This window comes from Marasmius oreades, chromosome 2, assembly GCF_018924745.1.
Source record: "Marasmius oreades isolate 03SP1 chromosome 2, whole genome shotgun sequence".
In the NCBI taxonomy this organism is placed as follows: Eukaryota; Fungi; Basidiomycota; class Agaricomycetes; order Agaricales; family Marasmiaceae; genus Marasmius; species Marasmius oreades.
In genome coordinates, this window is record NC_057324.1 from 2,143,809 (window position 1) to 2,157,605 (window position 13,797).

At 47.4% G+C, this 13,797-nt stretch overlaps 10 protein-coding genes across 11 annotated transcripts; 6 read left to right on the plus strand and 4 right to left on the minus strand.

The window, feature by feature from the left end:
• Positions 1-50: 50 nt before the first annotated feature.
• E1B28_004343 (uncharacterized protein) lies at positions 51-1,153 on the plus strand (the record flags this gene model as incomplete). The annotated part of the gene is made up of 9 exons (XM_043148813.1): positions 51-90; positions 154-174; positions 232-288; positions 340-400; positions 451-515; positions 573-591; positions 644-702; positions 758-913; positions 966-1,153. The coding sequence occupies 9 exons, from the start codon at positions 51-53 to the stop codon at positions 1,151-1,153; spliced, it is 666 nt and encodes a 221-aa protein (XP_043013415.1).
• Positions 1,154-1,367: 214 nt separating this feature from the next.
• Positions 1,368-2,022, plus strand: E1B28_004344 (uncharacterized protein; the record flags this gene model as incomplete). The annotated part of the gene is made up of 5 exons (XM_043148814.1): positions 1,368-1,410; positions 1,463-1,516; positions 1,565-1,625; positions 1,681-1,772; positions 1,823-2,022. The coding sequence occupies 5 exons, from the start codon at positions 1,368-1,370 to the stop codon at positions 2,020-2,022; spliced, it is 450 nt and encodes a 149-aa protein (XP_043013416.1).
• Positions 2,023-2,362: 340 nt separating this feature from the next.
• On the plus strand, positions 2,363-3,066 carry UBC8 (Ubiquitin-conjugating enzyme E2 8; the record flags this gene model as incomplete). Its single annotated transcript, XM_043148815.1, has 5 exons — positions 2,363-2,438; positions 2,500-2,614; positions 2,671-2,723; positions 2,773-2,901; positions 2,957-3,066. The coding sequence occupies 5 exons, from the start codon at positions 2,363-2,365 to the stop codon at positions 3,064-3,066; spliced, it is 483 nt and encodes a 160-aa protein (XP_043013417.1).
• A 158-nt stretch (positions 3,067-3,224) lies between these two features.
• E1B28_004346 (uncharacterized protein) lies at positions 3,225-4,172 on the minus strand. Its single transcript, XM_043148816.1, has 4 exons — positions 3,873-4,172; positions 3,675-3,818; positions 3,510-3,624; positions 3,225-3,450 (listed from the first exon to the last, which is right to left on the minus strand). The coding sequence occupies exons 1-4, from the start codon at positions 4,142-4,144 to the stop codon at positions 3,373-3,375; spliced, it is 609 nt and encodes a 202-aa protein (XP_043013418.1). The 5' UTR covers positions 4,145-4,172; the 3' UTR covers positions 3,225-3,372.
• A 99-nt stretch (positions 4,173-4,271) lies between these two features.
• E1B28_004347 (uncharacterized protein) lies at positions 4,272-6,328 on the plus strand. The gene is made up of 8 exons (XM_043148817.1): positions 4,272-4,363; positions 4,412-4,446; positions 4,495-5,161; positions 5,222-5,298; positions 5,360-5,561; positions 5,614-5,918; positions 5,978-6,120; positions 6,179-6,328. The coding sequence occupies exons 1-8, from the start codon at positions 4,279-4,281 to the stop codon at positions 6,210-6,212; spliced, it is 1,548 nt and encodes a 515-aa protein (XP_043013419.1). The 5' UTR covers positions 4,272-4,278; the 3' UTR covers positions 6,213-6,328.
• On the minus strand, positions 6,308-7,770 carry E1B28_004348 (uncharacterized protein). 2 transcript variants are annotated; one of them, XM_043148818.1, is made up of 7 exons: positions 7,676-7,770; positions 7,348-7,618; positions 7,082-7,297; positions 6,892-7,025; positions 6,741-6,839; positions 6,579-6,654; positions 6,308-6,519 (listed from the first exon to the last, which is right to left on the minus strand). In XM_043148818.1, the coding sequence occupies exons 1-7, from the start codon at positions 7,733-7,735 to the stop codon at positions 6,395-6,397; spliced, it is 981 nt and encodes a 326-aa protein (XP_043013420.1). In that variant the 5' UTR covers positions 7,736-7,770; the 3' UTR covers positions 6,308-6,394. The 2 variants fall into 2 exon arrangements, with proteins under 2 accessions (XP_043013420.1, XP_043013421.1); XM_043148819.1 differs by having other exon boundaries at positions 7,348-7,624.
• Positions 7,771-7,888: 118 nt separating this feature from the next.
• Positions 7,889-9,729, plus strand: E1B28_004349 (uncharacterized protein). The gene is made up of 3 exons (XM_043148820.1): positions 7,889-8,361; positions 8,413-8,539; positions 8,594-9,729. Exons 1-3 carry the CDS (start codon positions 7,957-7,959, stop codon positions 9,466-9,468), a joined length of 1,407 nt encoding a protein of 468 aa, XP_043013422.1. The 5' UTR covers positions 7,889-7,956; the 3' UTR covers positions 9,469-9,729.
• A 4-nt stretch (positions 9,730-9,733) lies between these two features.
• E1B28_004350 (uncharacterized protein) lies at positions 9,734-11,479 on the minus strand. The gene is made up of 8 exons (XM_043148821.1): positions 11,320-11,479; positions 11,171-11,267; positions 10,781-11,111; positions 10,666-10,723; positions 10,521-10,615; positions 10,210-10,467; positions 10,059-10,148; positions 9,734-10,006 (listed from the first exon to the last, which is right to left on the minus strand). Exons 1-8 carry the CDS (start codon positions 11,429-11,431, stop codon positions 9,947-9,949), a joined length of 1,101 nt encoding a protein of 366 aa, XP_043013423.1. The 5' UTR covers positions 11,432-11,479; the 3' UTR covers positions 9,734-9,946.
• Positions 11,480-11,502: 23 nt separating this feature from the next.
• E1B28_004351 (uncharacterized protein) lies at positions 11,503-12,103 on the plus strand (the record flags this gene model as incomplete). Its single annotated transcript, XM_043148822.1, has 2 exons — positions 11,503-11,633; positions 11,690-12,103. Exons 1-2 carry the CDS (start codon positions 11,601-11,603, stop codon positions 12,101-12,103), a joined length of 447 nt encoding a protein of 148 aa, XP_043013424.1. The 5' UTR covers positions 11,503-11,600.
• Positions 12,104-12,279: 176 nt separating this feature from the next.
• E1B28_004352 (uncharacterized protein) lies at positions 12,280-13,750 on the minus strand. Its single transcript, XM_043148823.1, has 8 exons — positions 13,693-13,750; positions 13,546-13,641; positions 13,395-13,488; positions 13,236-13,341; positions 12,994-13,150; positions 12,879-12,944; positions 12,748-12,831; positions 12,280-12,688 (listed from the first exon to the last, which is right to left on the minus strand). Exons 1-8 carry the CDS (start codon positions 13,727-13,729, stop codon positions 12,345-12,347), a joined length of 984 nt encoding a protein of 327 aa, XP_043013425.1. The 5' UTR covers positions 13,730-13,750; the 3' UTR covers positions 12,280-12,344.
• Positions 13,751-13,797: the final 47 nt, after the last annotated feature.

A 13,797-nucleotide genomic window follows, 5' to 3' on the forward strand; every position in this document is an offset into this window, starting at 1 on the left:
TAGCGTTTTAGCCTTCGATTCCTCACGACTATACGCTTTAACGTGCCCTCATGACTGTCCAATTCGCGAATTATCGTCTGGGATTTTATGGTGAGCATTAAGTCTGACTCTGTTGACTGTTAGTACCATGATATTGATGTCAAGTCTTCTCAGTCGCAGTGTTCCTTCTATCTGGTTCGCGAAATCCTTGCATTTTCCGCTTCCGATGCTTACAGGATCTCTGGCCGACAGGGACCGTTCTCGGTTTGGCTGCACATTTTGCGGCAGTCTTTCTACCAGGACTTCACCGTACGTCCTTGCTTGTCAATTATGGGCCGCATAATTTCATACGCGGCACAGATGATTTCACGATCTTCGCTCTTATCGTCTCATCTTTAACGATACTTGCGTTTCTATTCACGTCTGTCCGGTCTTTTCAAATCACTTTCCTTCACTAACGTTCACTCCAAGTTTACAATGGGCACAACCCCGTATCGAAGTGCCAGTGTTATTTGTTTTAGGTGTTCTATGGCTCGGTGTGTTCCCTATTCTTCCTGCAGTGCAAATTTTTCCTGACGACATTCCGGCTACAGCTATGGGTGCTTGGACTACGTTTGTATTCTTGCTGGCATTGAGGCAAGACGCTGATTCACTGGTTAATTAGCGACGTAGTAGGCAACAGACAGTGCGACGCTATTGATGGGGCAACACGGGAGGGAAATAGTTGAGTGGTTTTCATAGCTCGTTTCACACGCCGCTCTTCACAAATAAGTCGCAGTTTCTGCAAGGCAATACTGCTACGAAACCAAAGTTATACAAGCGTTCTCTTGGTTCCTTTTTTCACTCTTCGTTATCGCATTCACAATCCTTCTCAACCTCATCTCCCAAGCCCAACGTCTTGGACGGTACAATATCTGGCGTGAGCCGATTCAGGGTACGTTTCTGTATTTGACTGCGATTACACACGTCTTCTGAATTGTGAATAGAGCTGGGATGGTTCGGAGAGTGGCCCGGATATTACAACACTCACCAACCACAACATTACCAAGGCGGTATCCCCTACGGTATGCCGATGCAGATGGCGCCTGGCCAACCAGGCCAGACTATCATCGTCCAGCCCGGCATGAACGGAGCTCCAGCCACAGTCCAACAGATCCCGATGAGCACCGTATAGGCCTGTTATCTTCAAGGGTCAATATTTATGTACGTACTAGTGCGGACGCACTACTGTGCTGCCCCTTTTTTTTGTGCTATGTAGTAATGATGAGACTTTATCCTCATGTCCTCAGCGTGTTTTCGCGAATCCGCGTAGTGCCTCATGGCGTGCAGCCAATAATGCTCAAAACCCTGCTACCCCGAAGTGTTCTTAGCTTGTCATCTCCCTTAGTATGCCGCTGTTTCGTGAAAACCCTGTTCGTTCGACCATAGCAGGTGAAATGTTTCCAATGTTCTGTTGCTCACTTGGGCTGACCGGTGTAACAAGTTATTGGATCCCTTTCCTTGGCTCATATGCTCACGAAGTTGTTATCTTCGTCTTGTAAGCTTCAAGGAATTCCTCCTGTAATGATATCTGAGTACAAGACAGACGCGTTCCATCTGACGCAAACGACGATAGCGATGCTCTCGATAGCAGCTTTAATGTTTCTGTGAGTTGCTCCTGAATCTGCTTTTATGATCAGCGTTCAGATATGGGTGTTTTAGGGTTTCTTTTCACCACCGCCGAGAGGGGCATGTTCTAACACAGACCCAAGAAGAGATGGTCTTGATTGGGGGCTTCGGGTTATTTTGGTTAGGTGAGATTAATCTTTGCGGCGCCTTGCGGGATCAATCAACTTTTCTACAGCAATGATACTAGGCTGGAGAGCATTTTCGCATGGGGGAAGAATTTCCGGAGGGTCAGACTACAGTTTTAGAGGGCATGAGTCGCCTAGCCAGGCATCAATGAGTGGACAACGTGGGGATGTAGGAGAAGGGCGAAATTTCCCATATAGGTGTTCAAGAGATGATATCTATTGCGTCGTGGAAGAATATTCATATTATTGATACCAAAATCCATCGATACATGTGTAGTGCAGGTGTAAGTGCACGTACGTTCCTTTATAGGTTTCTTTGCTCCTCGGTTACTCTATATAAAGCCGGCTCGGCGCTTGATACTTGGTGGTCCCCCACCATTCTCCAGTGCCAACCTACCTCGACTATTGCTGTTTTCCATTATGATGAGTCCTTCATTGTTTGCTCCTTTATGAATGTGTCATGACCTCAGGTCTCTTCACGCAGGGCAGAGCAAGCGTCGTATCGAGACCGACGTAATGAAACTGTAGATGAGCCTCCTTCGATCTCGAGCGAGCATTGAACTTATGTCCATATTCCTTTTTCTAGTTTGATGTCTGACTATGAAGTTTCGTTGGTGAACGACAATATGCAGGAGTTCTATGTGATCTTCAAAGGTCCGGAAGAAAGTGAGTGCTGATCGCTTTTAGTAACAATCATCCATCTCTAACACTGTTGTCTGCCTTTCAGCTCCGTTCGCAAACGGATTATGGAAGATTCACGTCGAATTACCTGACCAATATCCTTATAAATCACCCAGTATTGGCTTCATGAATAAGATATTTCACCCGAACATCGACGAACTGTGAGCATTGGTTCGTCTTCCATTACTACCCAATCGACCTATAACTTTGTCTTCAGGAGTGGTTCTGTCTGTTTGGATGTCATAAATCAAACATGGTCACCAATGTTTGGTAGGGACTATTCTCCTTATCCTCTCGTCCCTCCCTGAATACTTTCCAGACATGATCAACATCTTCGAAGTCTTTCTACCGCAACTATTACGTTACCCCAACCCTAATGACCCCTTGAACGGTGAGGCCGCCGCTTTACTTATGCGGCACCCTACGGAGTACGAGGCGAAGGTGAAAGGTATGGCCTTCATTACTGTATGTACGATGTGCTGTCCAATCCGGGAGAACTGCAGATTACGTGCAACGGTTCGCAACCAAGGAGGCTGCAACTGCTTCCGACGATAAGGGAGACGACGAAGACGAAGAAATGAGTGACATTGGCAGCATCAGTGACGGCGAGTGAACTCCAACACACTCTACCTCTCGCAGTATTTCCCAAACCATCTATTTTATTGGTGATTGTATTATGTTCATTCATCTTTTCACCCTTTGGTATCATCACATCTGTATAACTAGAAGCCTCATCTATTATCATGACTTTTCCCCCCTCCCTTGCCTTGTCACAACCGCCTTCCTTTGACTTTCCTTCCATCGTATACAACGCTACTTGTCACTGTTCCTGCCCGACAAAACTTCAGATAGAGGATCCCGCACTGGAAGTATTCGTGTTATAGATGGTCCATACAAATAACCCTGTTGTGAGGGTCCCCTAGTTTGTCGGCATGGCGTCTGCAGCAGGTAGTGGCTGGACAAGATCCTCTACTTTCTTCTGAATCTCGAAAGCGGTCTGGAATTGTGACTTGTGTGCACAGGCGCTCCAAAACGTGTTTTAAGCAGAGGTCATACCTTTACAAGCATGTCAATCTGCGTTTTGACATTATCCAATTTCGTAGAATTCAGTTTGCCTTCTTTGAGTAGCTCCTCTTTGAGATTGAGCATTTCTTTTCTCTTCTGGTCTAACCTATAACGATTGATGAGGTGTGGGCGCGTCGTTAAACTGGTGATACTTACCTCTGGCGTTCGGCAAGCTCAAAGCTCAGACGGTTGAGCATAAGCTGATGCTCATTTTCCATTACGGTTGAAGTTCGCGCTTCCTCTGGAGCTAAACGTTGAAACTCCTCGAGAGGGTACAACGGAACATCCTGATACACAGAACTGAGTAAAGACCTGAATGTGGGTGAATTCAGGACCAGGTGAGAAGTAACGTACGCAAACTGTCGGCATTTCTCAATTTCCCTTTCTAGATGACGTTTCTCGTATAGCAAGTTCTGAAGACCAAGATAGGATTGGTCCATTTCCTGGCGAGCGATAGCAGTAGCATCTTTTCGAGTCCGGGTGGCAAGATTTGCAGAACGATTGAGAGCTTTTGAACGGGATATCAATGCTGAAGCACGGATATGGATCACCTCTGTATCGTAGGCGTCGTATTCTGGAGTTGCGAGGTCTCTTAGCTGCTGAATGATTTGGTCCGCTTCGGCCATGGACGACGGACGGGGTTGAAGACAAGGCGTCTGTCTTTGATCATGATATGTCATCAATCCGGTTTCGCCGGGCCGACATGGGCCATATCAACTCTCCTACCCTGTTCTGCTCTTCTCTTCTAACCCCAACTACCATGACTAGAGATCGCTCCGCCTCTGGAACTATTCCCTCGATGGAGAGCACCCACGAGGTTCTGAAAGATAATACAATCATCATCGGTTCGTTTCTGCCTCAGATTAATACACCATGACTAACTCGCGTTGTAGTCTTTGGTGCTTCTGGAGACCTAGCGAAGAAAAAGGTTGTTGAACATGCAATTCCATGATGGTATACTCTTAACACCCTGTAGACGTTCCCTGCTCTCTTTACTCTCCTCCGACAAGACTTCCTCCCTCGCGATGTCAAGATCGTGGGCTATGCGCGCACGAAAATGGACAAGGAAGAGTTCCACAAGAGGATCACATCGTATATCAAGAATCCCAACGATGATCCTGAAATTGCCGCCAAGATTGAGAAGTTCAAAAGCATCTCCACCTACGTTCCAGGAGACTATGACGATGGCGCTGCCTTCGATAACCTCAACCAATATCTGGAGGAAATCGAGTCAAGTTACCAATCTAAGGAGCGCCATCGACTCTTCTACCTCGCTCTTCCTCCCAGTGTTTTCATTCCAGTTTGCAAAAATGTCAAAGAACACTGTTATATCAAGAAGAATGGTATCAATCGAATAATCATAGAGAAGCCTTTCGGAAAGGACCTCGAATCCGCTCGTGAACTTTTAGGCACCGTTAAGAAGTACTGGTCGGAAGACGAAACTTTCCGGATCGATCACTACCTCGGTAAAGAGATGGTGAAAAACCTGCTCGTCCTTCGCTTTGCCAACATCGCCTTGAGCGCTGCATGGGACAAGAACTCCGTCAGCAATGTGCAGATTACTTTCAAGGAGCCATTTGGCACTGAAGGACGAGGCGGATACTTTGACGAGTTTGGTATCATTCGTGACGTCCTGCAGAACCGTGAGTTATTCTTGTCTTGCCTCGTCCGCATCGATCATTTGATTCATACACAACGATCAGATCTACTTCAGGTATTGAGTGTCCTTGCCATGGAGCGGCCGGTATCATTCTCTGCGGAAGATATCCGTGACGAGAAGGTTTGTTCGGTTCTACCTCAACTAGAGAGTTCTCTCCTCGATCTAATGATATCGCCCACAGGTCAAGGTCCTGCGTGCCATCCCTCCAATTGAACCGAAGGATACGTTATTGGGACAATATGTTTCCGCGAACGGCAAACCCGGGTATCTCGATGATGACACGGTTCCCCGGAATTCTGTTTGCCCTACGTATGCAGCCACCACTCTCTGGATTCACAACCCGCGATGGGAGGGAGTTCCATTCATTCTCAAGGCAGGAAAAGGTAACCAAGAGACAACATATGCCAACATGACGATCTAATGTGTCTCTGTTAGCTCTCAATGAGGCGAAGGTTGAAGTTCGAATTCAATTCAAGGAAGTTACTCAGGGCATCTTCAGTGATATTTCCCGTAACGAGCTCGTCATTCGTATACAACCCTCCGAGGCCGTCTATCTCAAAATCAACGCGAAAACACCCGGGCTGCAGACCCGAGCAATGCCCACTGAGATGGATTTGACCTACAAGAGGAGGTTCTTACATGCAAAGATCCCTGAGGCTTACGAAGCCCTTATTCTCGATGCGTTGAATGGGGATCATTCCAACTTTGTCCGCCATGACGAACTCGATGTTGCGTGGAAGGTGTGTTCTGCCGTGTTTGGTTTATACCTCTGGTTGCTTGACTAACGGTGGTATTTCAGATCTTCACGCCGATTTTGCACTGGATAGATGGATTGAACGGACAGAGACCTCGTCCTGTTCCTTATCCTTACGGTTCTCGTGGACCTAAGGAGTTGGAAGCATTCGTCGAAAAATACGGTTTCAAACGTGCGAATGCAGGATAGTAAGTCATCTTTCTGAGGCCTGTTTTTTGGCGAAGTATGTCTAATGGAATCCTTTAGCGTCTGGCCAATCGCCAGCTTGGCATCCCTGTGAGATAACCGAAAATTCGAAGTGGAAAATGAATCGTGAATCGTATTATATTGTTGTACTTATCATGCAATAGAACTCGTATCCATGAAGACCTAGAACACTCCTCGAGCACTGTGCCCAAAACCTCATATTCCAGGGGATATCGGTCCGATCTGCACAGCATGCTGCTACCTTGAATTATGATGTTATTCTGTCCTTCGTTCTAGTGCTTTCCAATCCTTTCGAAGACCCATCTTCTCGATCAATTTCGCAGGCATGCAGTAAATAGGATCGAGGTCAACTAAGTCGGGGTATCCTAATAATGATAGACCTATGGACAAATGGTAAGAGACCAGCACGGCCGAGGAGGAGATGATCGAGCGATAATACCTGCTATTCCAAAAACTGTATGGAAAACATCAGCAACATCTCCAGGACGATCGGCGATTCCGCCATTGTCCGGGTCCTACAGGGAGGGATCATGAGTAAGAATCTTACAATCGTTGACCCGAGGGCAAGGATAGCCACAGCTAGAAAGGATAAGCGCATTACCTGGGCAGACAGAATGAACGCCGTGAGCTTCTCAGCGTCAATCCACGGGACCTTATTCAGGATAGCCAAAGAAGACAAAACCCAGAAGCTGTAACATACCTAATTATATTCTGTTAGTTGATTAATTCCAGTAGAAGGGTAGAGACCTGACATCTTCGAGTTTCTCTGGTCTGCCATTCAACCCTCCATTAGGAAGCTGTCGTTCGGCTAGCCACCAGCTGAGTGCGGACTTGTCAACAAGATCGAGGCGATCGAGGATCGCTAAGGATCCGAGACACGTATAAACTAGCATTAAAAAATCTCAACGGGCAGAAAAGAGAAGAACGCATGTCGGAAATCACCTTGAGCAGCATGACTCTCCGCACCTGCTTGGGCCCCAAAACCACCATCGAAATTGCGACAACGTTGGATATAATCGACGGTTTTCTCTTCGTCTAAATGATTTAGACGACCGAGGAGTGAGAGAGCATTGAGAGCGCAAAAAGTGAAACGCGTATCGAATTCGCCAAAGGTATCACCAGCAAAAACACCCGAGGGTTGCTGTAATGACAGAATCCCTGGAAGCGCAAAATTCAGTAACGAATAGTAGCGCTCAACAATCACTCACACGTCACCAACCGTTCAAGATCTGGGATTCTGTCAAGAGCATCTTGCATGACCAGAACCTGGATGGCACTCAGCGTAGAGAGCAGATGTGCATCGTGTTCGGGATGTGCACCGAATGCTCCCGCCTCTTGATCCCAGCAGCTCAATACATAGGCAATCATCTCATCCCTATCCAGTGCCTCAGGATGGCCCATGATGTGCAACGCAGTGAGACCCCAGTAAATGCCATTCATTCGCAGATGGGTCGTACGATGGTATGCAAGGTCTTTGTTCTAAAACTAGCAAGGATTAGCCGAGAATCGAACGTAGGGGGCTTGATTTCAACCTGCCTTTCCCAGATTTTGTATGTAAGAGACATGCTTGCCAACGAGAAGTGTGGTTAGAGACATGGGAGATGCAGACTTGCAATTGCCCGGATTTCGCGAACCTCCGCGGTCCAAATGGAGTTATATACATGACCTCATACCATTTTTGTCCGAAAGACATATGTAATCAGTATAAATTTGAGTCTAATATCTATTTTGTCCCGAGATCACGGTTATAGTAAACAGAAGGTCTAGACCTCTCCCAATGGACCACAAGTTTATTCAAGGCTCTTCAAGATTCTTGTATGTTGGTGGACCTCCTCTGCTGTCCGCTCTGCAATCATCTGCTGCAGGTTCCAATAACTCTACCCTGTGGCCACTCAGTATGTTCCATTCACCAAGGATGCTCCCTCCATGACGTTCCCGTCTCGGCTGCCCACGTTCAACTGGACGTCACTCTTTCAAAGATCCTTCATCTCCACGACAAACATTTCAACCGCGACGATGAATACGGAGACGAAAGCGATGATGATGATAGCAATGACCTTCTTTCTCATCTCCGAGCTCACGCTGAACGGGAGCGTCATATGGCTCCGGATGAACCAATTATACCCCCCGAAGACGCCTTTCAGAAGGAGTTGATAACCGAGCTCACCTGTGAAATTTGTTTTTCAATTTTCTACGAGCCTACAACTACCCCTTGTGGTCATGTACGTCTCGTGTTCCTTTTCCTGCTCAGCGATTTCATTCATTTCTGTTAGACATTTTGTTCGAGATGTTTACATCGTTCTCTCGACCACAGTTCCTCGTGTCCTCTTTGCCGGCAGCAACTTCCAGGTTTCACCTTTTTCCAAAGCCATCCTCCGAATAATGCAATACTGCGTATACGTGTGTTTATATCAATATAGATTGTCTATCGTCATACTCATACCATCACCTTAGTCCTTAATCAATGCCCTACTGCCTATCGAGAACGAGGAGAAGCCATCGAGGCCGAGGAGCGCAATGCTCGCCTTGACACTCCCATCTTTGTCTGTCAGCTATCGTTTCCGGGAATGCCGACACTTCTCCACTTTTTCCAGCCTCAGTACCGTCTAATGCTACGGAGGTGTCTCGCCTTGCCTCGACCTTCGTTTGGGATGATCATGTCCTCTTCGAACACACAAGGTCAAGTTGAGTACGGGACCATGCTAGAGATACGGAGTGTGCAACTGTTATCGGACGGACGAAGTCTAATCGAGACGTGGGGCGTATGGCGCTTTAGAATCCTAGAACGCGGCATTCTGGACGGTTATGATGTGGGGAGAGTTGAGAGGATAGACGACGTTGAAGATGATCTTTCAGAGGAAGAAGAATATCTGAATGAAGTTCAAGCATCTTCACCCCCACTAAGCTTATCCCCAAGCACATCATCTCAATCGACTCCGTCTCGTCCCAGCTCAAGTTCGTACTCGCAACCCACTTCGTCTGCCCCTCTGCTTCACCACTCTGATCCGCCTCCCCTCCTTCCTCTCACGACGACTGCGCTCATCGCCTACTGTAGTTCTTTCCTCGCCCAGTTACACACCAACACTACGCCATGGGTTGTACAGCGCCTTTCTTATACCCACGGGCCGCCGCCGCCGCCGCCTGAAGACCCCAGTTTTGATGCCGGGAACTTTTCATTCTATGTTGGAACTGTTCTCCCAATAGATGAATGGGAGAAAGCCAAGCTACTTCCTGTGAGAAGTGTCAGAATGAGGCTCAAGATGTGCGTTTGGTGGATTGAGGGTTTAAAGAAGAACTGGTGGTTTGAGCGGGGTTGTGTAGTGCTCTAGAGGCGGTCTGTGGTTTCTTTCCCCTGCTGCTCGAATAAATCTCATCTGCATTGCTATCTTATTTTTGTATTTGCTTTTCTCCGATGTTGTTTTATTAACTGTCCTGGCATGCGCAATGCCCCCTTACTGTACCCCCTGACGTCACTCACGATTCGCATCCCATCTGGCATCCCATCGAACATCTCTATCCCCATCATTCATCCTGTTACTATGTACCCATGTATAGTTTCTCGGAAAACACCGTATGTTTCAACCCCGCCGTCCCCCGGAAACTATTGACGTTGGAGGAACTCACGGATGTCAGTTTGCATCACTTAAAGGCGAAAGGGCACTGAATCGGTAGCAATGGTATTGTGGGAGTGTAACGGGAACTGTACAATTAAGGCACGCAGCCTGCCGCTTCAAGATAGCCTTTGACAAGCCAATCAAGTCGTCCCACATAGTCGCATGCTTTATAAGCAATGATAAATAGCCGGTATCATTTTCTAACGGTCCGTTGCTGCTTCCGAATGGAGCGTTTTTTCTCTCGTTCGAGGATCTAAAAAGGTTGCTCAATACCAAAGAATCGGAGTAGAGAGGGAAAAAAATACCTTTTGCTGTTCGGCTGCAGGGAGTTTCGCTATTCTTTCTTCCTCTGCCTTTCGTTTGGCGGCTTTCTGATCGTCTCGAGCTTGCTCTTGCTGGGAAAGCATGAGAATGGTCAATTACCGGCGGAGTATGGACGAGTGGAATAGGCAATACCGCTTCTTTCGTCTTGGCTTCTGCATCCGCCTTCAGGGACTTGTTCAAATCCTCCCTAACTTTTTTCAGTTTTGTTTTTGTTTCAGGGCGCAGGTTGAGGCTGTGCAGGGAGTCAATGAAGGAAAAGACCTCCTGAACTATGGGCACGATAGCATCTGAGCGAGAGGAGGCAGGAATAGATAATTTCAAGATAACATGTTTTTCACGCTCTTCTGGCGAAATAGGTGTAGAAGGTCGGTCCCGGGGTTGGTCACTTATCTGTGTAAACAGAATAGAGTGAGTTGAACAGAGGCTCAAAAATGGCAGCTTACGGAAAGTGAACGGAAGTAGGGCTGGACTTTCGGATCCTTGAGAACGTTAACAAGTGCCGAGTTCCTAACGATGTTTTCTGTGACATCGGCAAATTCTATCCGAAAATGTCAGTCGCCATAGCTGGGACTGGGATGGTTTGCTTACCTGACATGACGGAGAGATGAGAAGGTAACGTTGGGTTCTCGGATGTCTTCGTAAAGGTCTGTGGCGAAGCAGCCAATGTGAGTAGTTGGTGTTGACGTCAACCTCAGAAACGCACCAAGTCCCAGCGATCATCCTTGACCGTTCTAAGCTCGTTTTTGGCCACGACTGCCCAAACAAATTCATGAGGAAGGGCATTAGAAGAGAGCTTAAAGTCGAGCTCTAGATCATCTCTGAATTTATAGTCTAATTCGATGAAAGTGCGAGCCGTGTAGAACAGGAATAGGAACAAGTCGTGTATCGGCCGGAGCGTAAAGACGACGTGTAAGGACGCGATATTGCGCCTTCCAGTGGAGAATGTAAACAGGTCGGTGTAGCCATCGCTTAGGAGCCCACGATAATTGGGTTTTGAGAACTGTTTCTCAATGACGGGTTCGAGAGTGGTAAAACTGCCATAAAAATGTATCGTCAGAAGACCCAACGAAGCATAAAAAGACAAACCACCCACCAACGCTCAGCCTTTCTCCGATTTAAACTTTTCCCAGCAAGCCAGACCGTAACGTAGAAGAGTAACGCCGCAGTCAAATATACCTCCGTCTTGAGATCTAGAAGAAGAGAAAATCAACAAGAATTCGTAGTGAAGAGAGAAACCCGTACATGCAGGCCTAAAGACGAACATCTTCCATCTGTACTCCAAACCATCATATTCCTCTGGCACTAAAACTTGGGGAGGAGTAATGGCCTGGAGAATGGACCCCACGACACTCATACTGGGATTATGGAAGTCCGGGGCAAGTCGTGAGCGTATAGGAAATTTAGGATCATATCCATAAACGGCAAGGCGGTTCTCATGCTTCCTCCCCCAAGATTTTTCATCTTAATTTATATATGATAATGGTTTGAAGGACCACTTCAACTCCATACTCCCAAGTCTCCATATGTCCTCCCCAGATTCCTTTACTGAACTTTCGGTGTGTTTTTCCTTTCTTTCGTCACTTCAACTTCCCCTCACCTCTCCCCGTCGCAGCCTGGTCAAAACCCTCCTTCAAACTTTGCTACCTTCGTTCTCGCCGTTCTCAAGCGTATGAACCGCGAAAATCCTCATGCCATCGACCAAGCAGTACTTCGAAAATGTATTGCTCTATCATCATCCTACCTCGTCGGTGACACTTGCATGGACCCCGACAACGGGATACAAACCTGGTTCACTGGATTCAGTCACCTAGTCGACGTCGTCGTAGCCCTTCATGCCAAAGATCAGCTAGAACTAGAAACTATCAATGCCGCCTCCAAAGCTTGTTCGGAATGCTGGACTGTAGGTGGGGCGTGGCGCGGCCTTGAAGTATGCCGAGATGGTGTTCGAAAATTAGCCCCGAAGCTAAAGCGGTTGTTGGATGAGAATGGAAGAACATATCGAGGAGAGCGTGTCTACGCTCCGTGAACGTGCGAGCTCTTGCATGTTCGACCAATGTCTCAAACACTCTTTTTTCGTCCATACGCCACTTCGTCTCTTGTTACTCCGTGTTTTCTTCACTATGCTCACGTTATCCGTCATGTATGCTATTTGTCCACGTCTACGATCTAATTTCCCGCTGTTCGGTTCGGTTCACATTTTGTTTTCTTGTACATTCCACCTCAATTCAATGTATATTACTCACATCCCGCAGTCTGTAGCGATATTGTCACACCTCGTCCAATTCATTACCATCTGGAACGTCTTGTATTGTCCTTAAGAAGGATAGGATTACCCAATTCATCCCTCTCATCTCCATGTCATACCACCAATTGAGAGCGATAGTGATTCCACTCTGGCGGACATGATGCCACCATCCGGCGGGGAGATATAAAGTATCACCCATCTTGACGGTGATGTAAATGGGATGGGCGTCGGGCGCCAGGGCTCCGGGAAGGTGTGGTTCTGTGATAGACGACCAGCGTACTTTGGGAATGTCTGATGAGGAAGGCCGGAGTTCGAGAGTCTGCGAGCCCAGTGATCGGGTATACATCGCGTGAGGGTACATGCGTTCTGGTTATCACTTTGGTTTCAAACGGACCTAAAACTGTTGGGATTCGGAGGTCCCCTACCTTTCAGACACCACCCTTCTGCAGGAGGCAACAGGGTGAAGTGTTTAGCCCCGCGAATAACGGTATACATGTTTTCGTACGGATCTGGCTCTGCGTCAATCTAGGATCAGTTGAATAACTCTGTCACGGACCACTGTGCACACTTGACACGCTACCGCTGTCTCCCATCCAGAGATTGACGGCATCGGGAGGTCGACCTGTTTCTGTTAAGAGCACTGATGATATCGCAGACTGCGCTTCGCTCACCAAGCGCTTCGCTACACCAGAACACTTCGCTGGGAACATCATCCCGTAAGGCCTTAAACTCGGATGGGTCATCTAACCCGTCAAAGAACCGACTCGAATAGAGGTTGCCGTTCTGGGATTGCAGGTAATAAGTTTCGGTTCGTCCTTTAGCTACTTCCTGTCTGGACGAAGGTGTTGAAAATGCAGACCATGAGTTTGAATAATTCATATGGATGACATTTGGAATGATCATACGGTCGCACCTTATCGGGGGAAAGGTTCGATAGGAAAGAGGCCATAGTCATTTGTTCAACGTGAGGTTCCGCAAAGTAAAACTTGCCGTCAAAACGTGTCACCGCATCTGCACACCTGAGACGAGCCACCATTCAATTGTTTGCAGACGTTGAAGTAGGTGACCCTACCCGTTAGGTGTTACTGCCACCGAGATCGCGGACGAACCCAGCCTTTCGATGAGATAGCTGTTGGTCCAAACTTTGGCAGCGGGCGGTTGGAAGCCTCATGTGTGAGTAAGTACGTATTGAGAGGGCTTAATTGTATTTTTTTTTGACAGACCTCTGATCAGCACAGGTCGAGATATTTGTGCAATTCGGGCGAATTCCAATGGGGATGGCACCGTTTCTAGAACGTCGAATGTGGACCCGTTAATTTCTGAAAAGTCTTTGTTTAGAATAAAGTAATTCATTGAGAAGATCCAAATACCGTGGTATTCTCGAGATATCCATTTCAAAGGGTCCATGAGAGGAGAGGAGAGAACCTCGTCCGACCGGGCCGCCTGCCACAACTTGGTTCATATCGTGACCGTGC

Excerpts from the sequence above, each read along its gene's own strand:
- E1B28_004346 (XM_043148816.1), bottom strand. The coding sequence starts at position 4,144 with ATGGCCGAAGCGGACCAAATCATTCAGCAGCTAAGAGACCTCGCAACT. Across the intron at positions 3,819-3,872 it reads GAGAAATGCCGACAGTTTGC|TTCTGTGTATCAGGATGTTC; the intron begins GTACGTTACTTC and ends GTCTTTACTCAG. Across the intron at positions 3,625-3,674 it reads GAGCTTGCCGAACGCCAGAG|GTTAGACCAGAAGAGAAAAG; the intron begins GTAAGTATCACC and ends CAATCGTTATAG.
- E1B28_004347 (XM_043148817.1), top strand. The coding sequence starts at position 4,279 with ATGACTAGAGATCGCTCCGCCTCTGGAACTATTCCCTCGATGGAGAGC. Across the intron at positions 5,919-5,977 it reads AACTCGATGTTGCGTGGAAG|ATCTTCACGCCGATTTTGCA; the intron begins GTGTGTTCTGCC and ends GTGGTATTTCAG. Across the intron at positions 6,121-6,178 it reads AAACGTGCGAATGCAGGATA|CGTCTGGCCAATCGCCAGCT; the intron begins GTAAGTCATCTT and ends GGAATCCTTTAG.
- E1B28_004348 (XM_043148818.1), bottom strand. The coding sequence starts at position 7,735 with ATGTCTCTAACCACACTTCTCGTTGGCAAGCATGTCTCTTACATACAA. Across the intron at positions 7,298-7,347 it reads TCTTGAACGGTTGGTGACGT|GGATTCTGTCATTACAGCAA; the intron begins GTGAGTGATTGT and ends TTGCGCTTCCAG. Across the intron at positions 6,655-6,740 it reads CGTTCATTCTGTCTGCCCAG|GACCCGGACAATGGCGGAAT; the intron begins GTAATGCGCTTA and ends CCCTCCCTGTAG.
- E1B28_004349 (XM_043148820.1), top strand. The coding sequence starts at position 7,957 with ATGTTGGTGGACCTCCTCTGCTGTCCGCTCTGCAATCATCTGCTGCAG. Across the intron at positions 8,362-8,412 it reads CAACTACCCCTTGTGGTCAT|ACATTTTGTTCGAGATGTTT; the intron begins GTACGTCTCGTG and ends CATTTCTGTTAG. Across the intron at positions 8,540-8,593 it reads TAATGCAATACTGCGTATAC|TCCTTAATCAATGCCCTACT; the intron begins GTGTGTTTATAT and ends CCATCACCTTAG.
- E1B28_004350 (XM_043148821.1), bottom strand. The coding sequence starts at position 11,431 with ATGAGTGTCGTGGGGTCCATTCTCCAGGCCATTACTCCTCCCCAAGTT. Across the intron at positions 11,112-11,170 it reads CGGAGAAAGGCTGAGCGTTG|TTTTACCACTCTCGAACCCG; the intron begins GTGGGTGGTTTG and ends TTTTTATGGCAG. Across the intron at positions 10,724-10,780 it reads AGGATGATCGCTGGGACTTG|ACCTTTACGAAGACATCCGA; the intron begins GTGCGTTTCTGA and ends GCTTCGCCACAG.
- E1B28_004352 (XM_043148823.1), bottom strand. The coding sequence starts at position 13,729 with ATGGACCCTTTGAAATGGATATCTCGAGAATACCACG. Across the intron at positions 13,489-13,545 it reads TCGACCTGTGCTGATCAGAG|GCTTCCAACCGCCCGCTGCC; the intron begins GTCTGTCAAAAA and ends CTCACACATGAG. Across the intron at positions 12,945-12,993 it reads CTGGTGTAGCGAAGCGCTTG|GTCGACCTCCCGATGCCGTC; the intron begins GTGAGCGAAGCG and ends TAACAGAAACAG.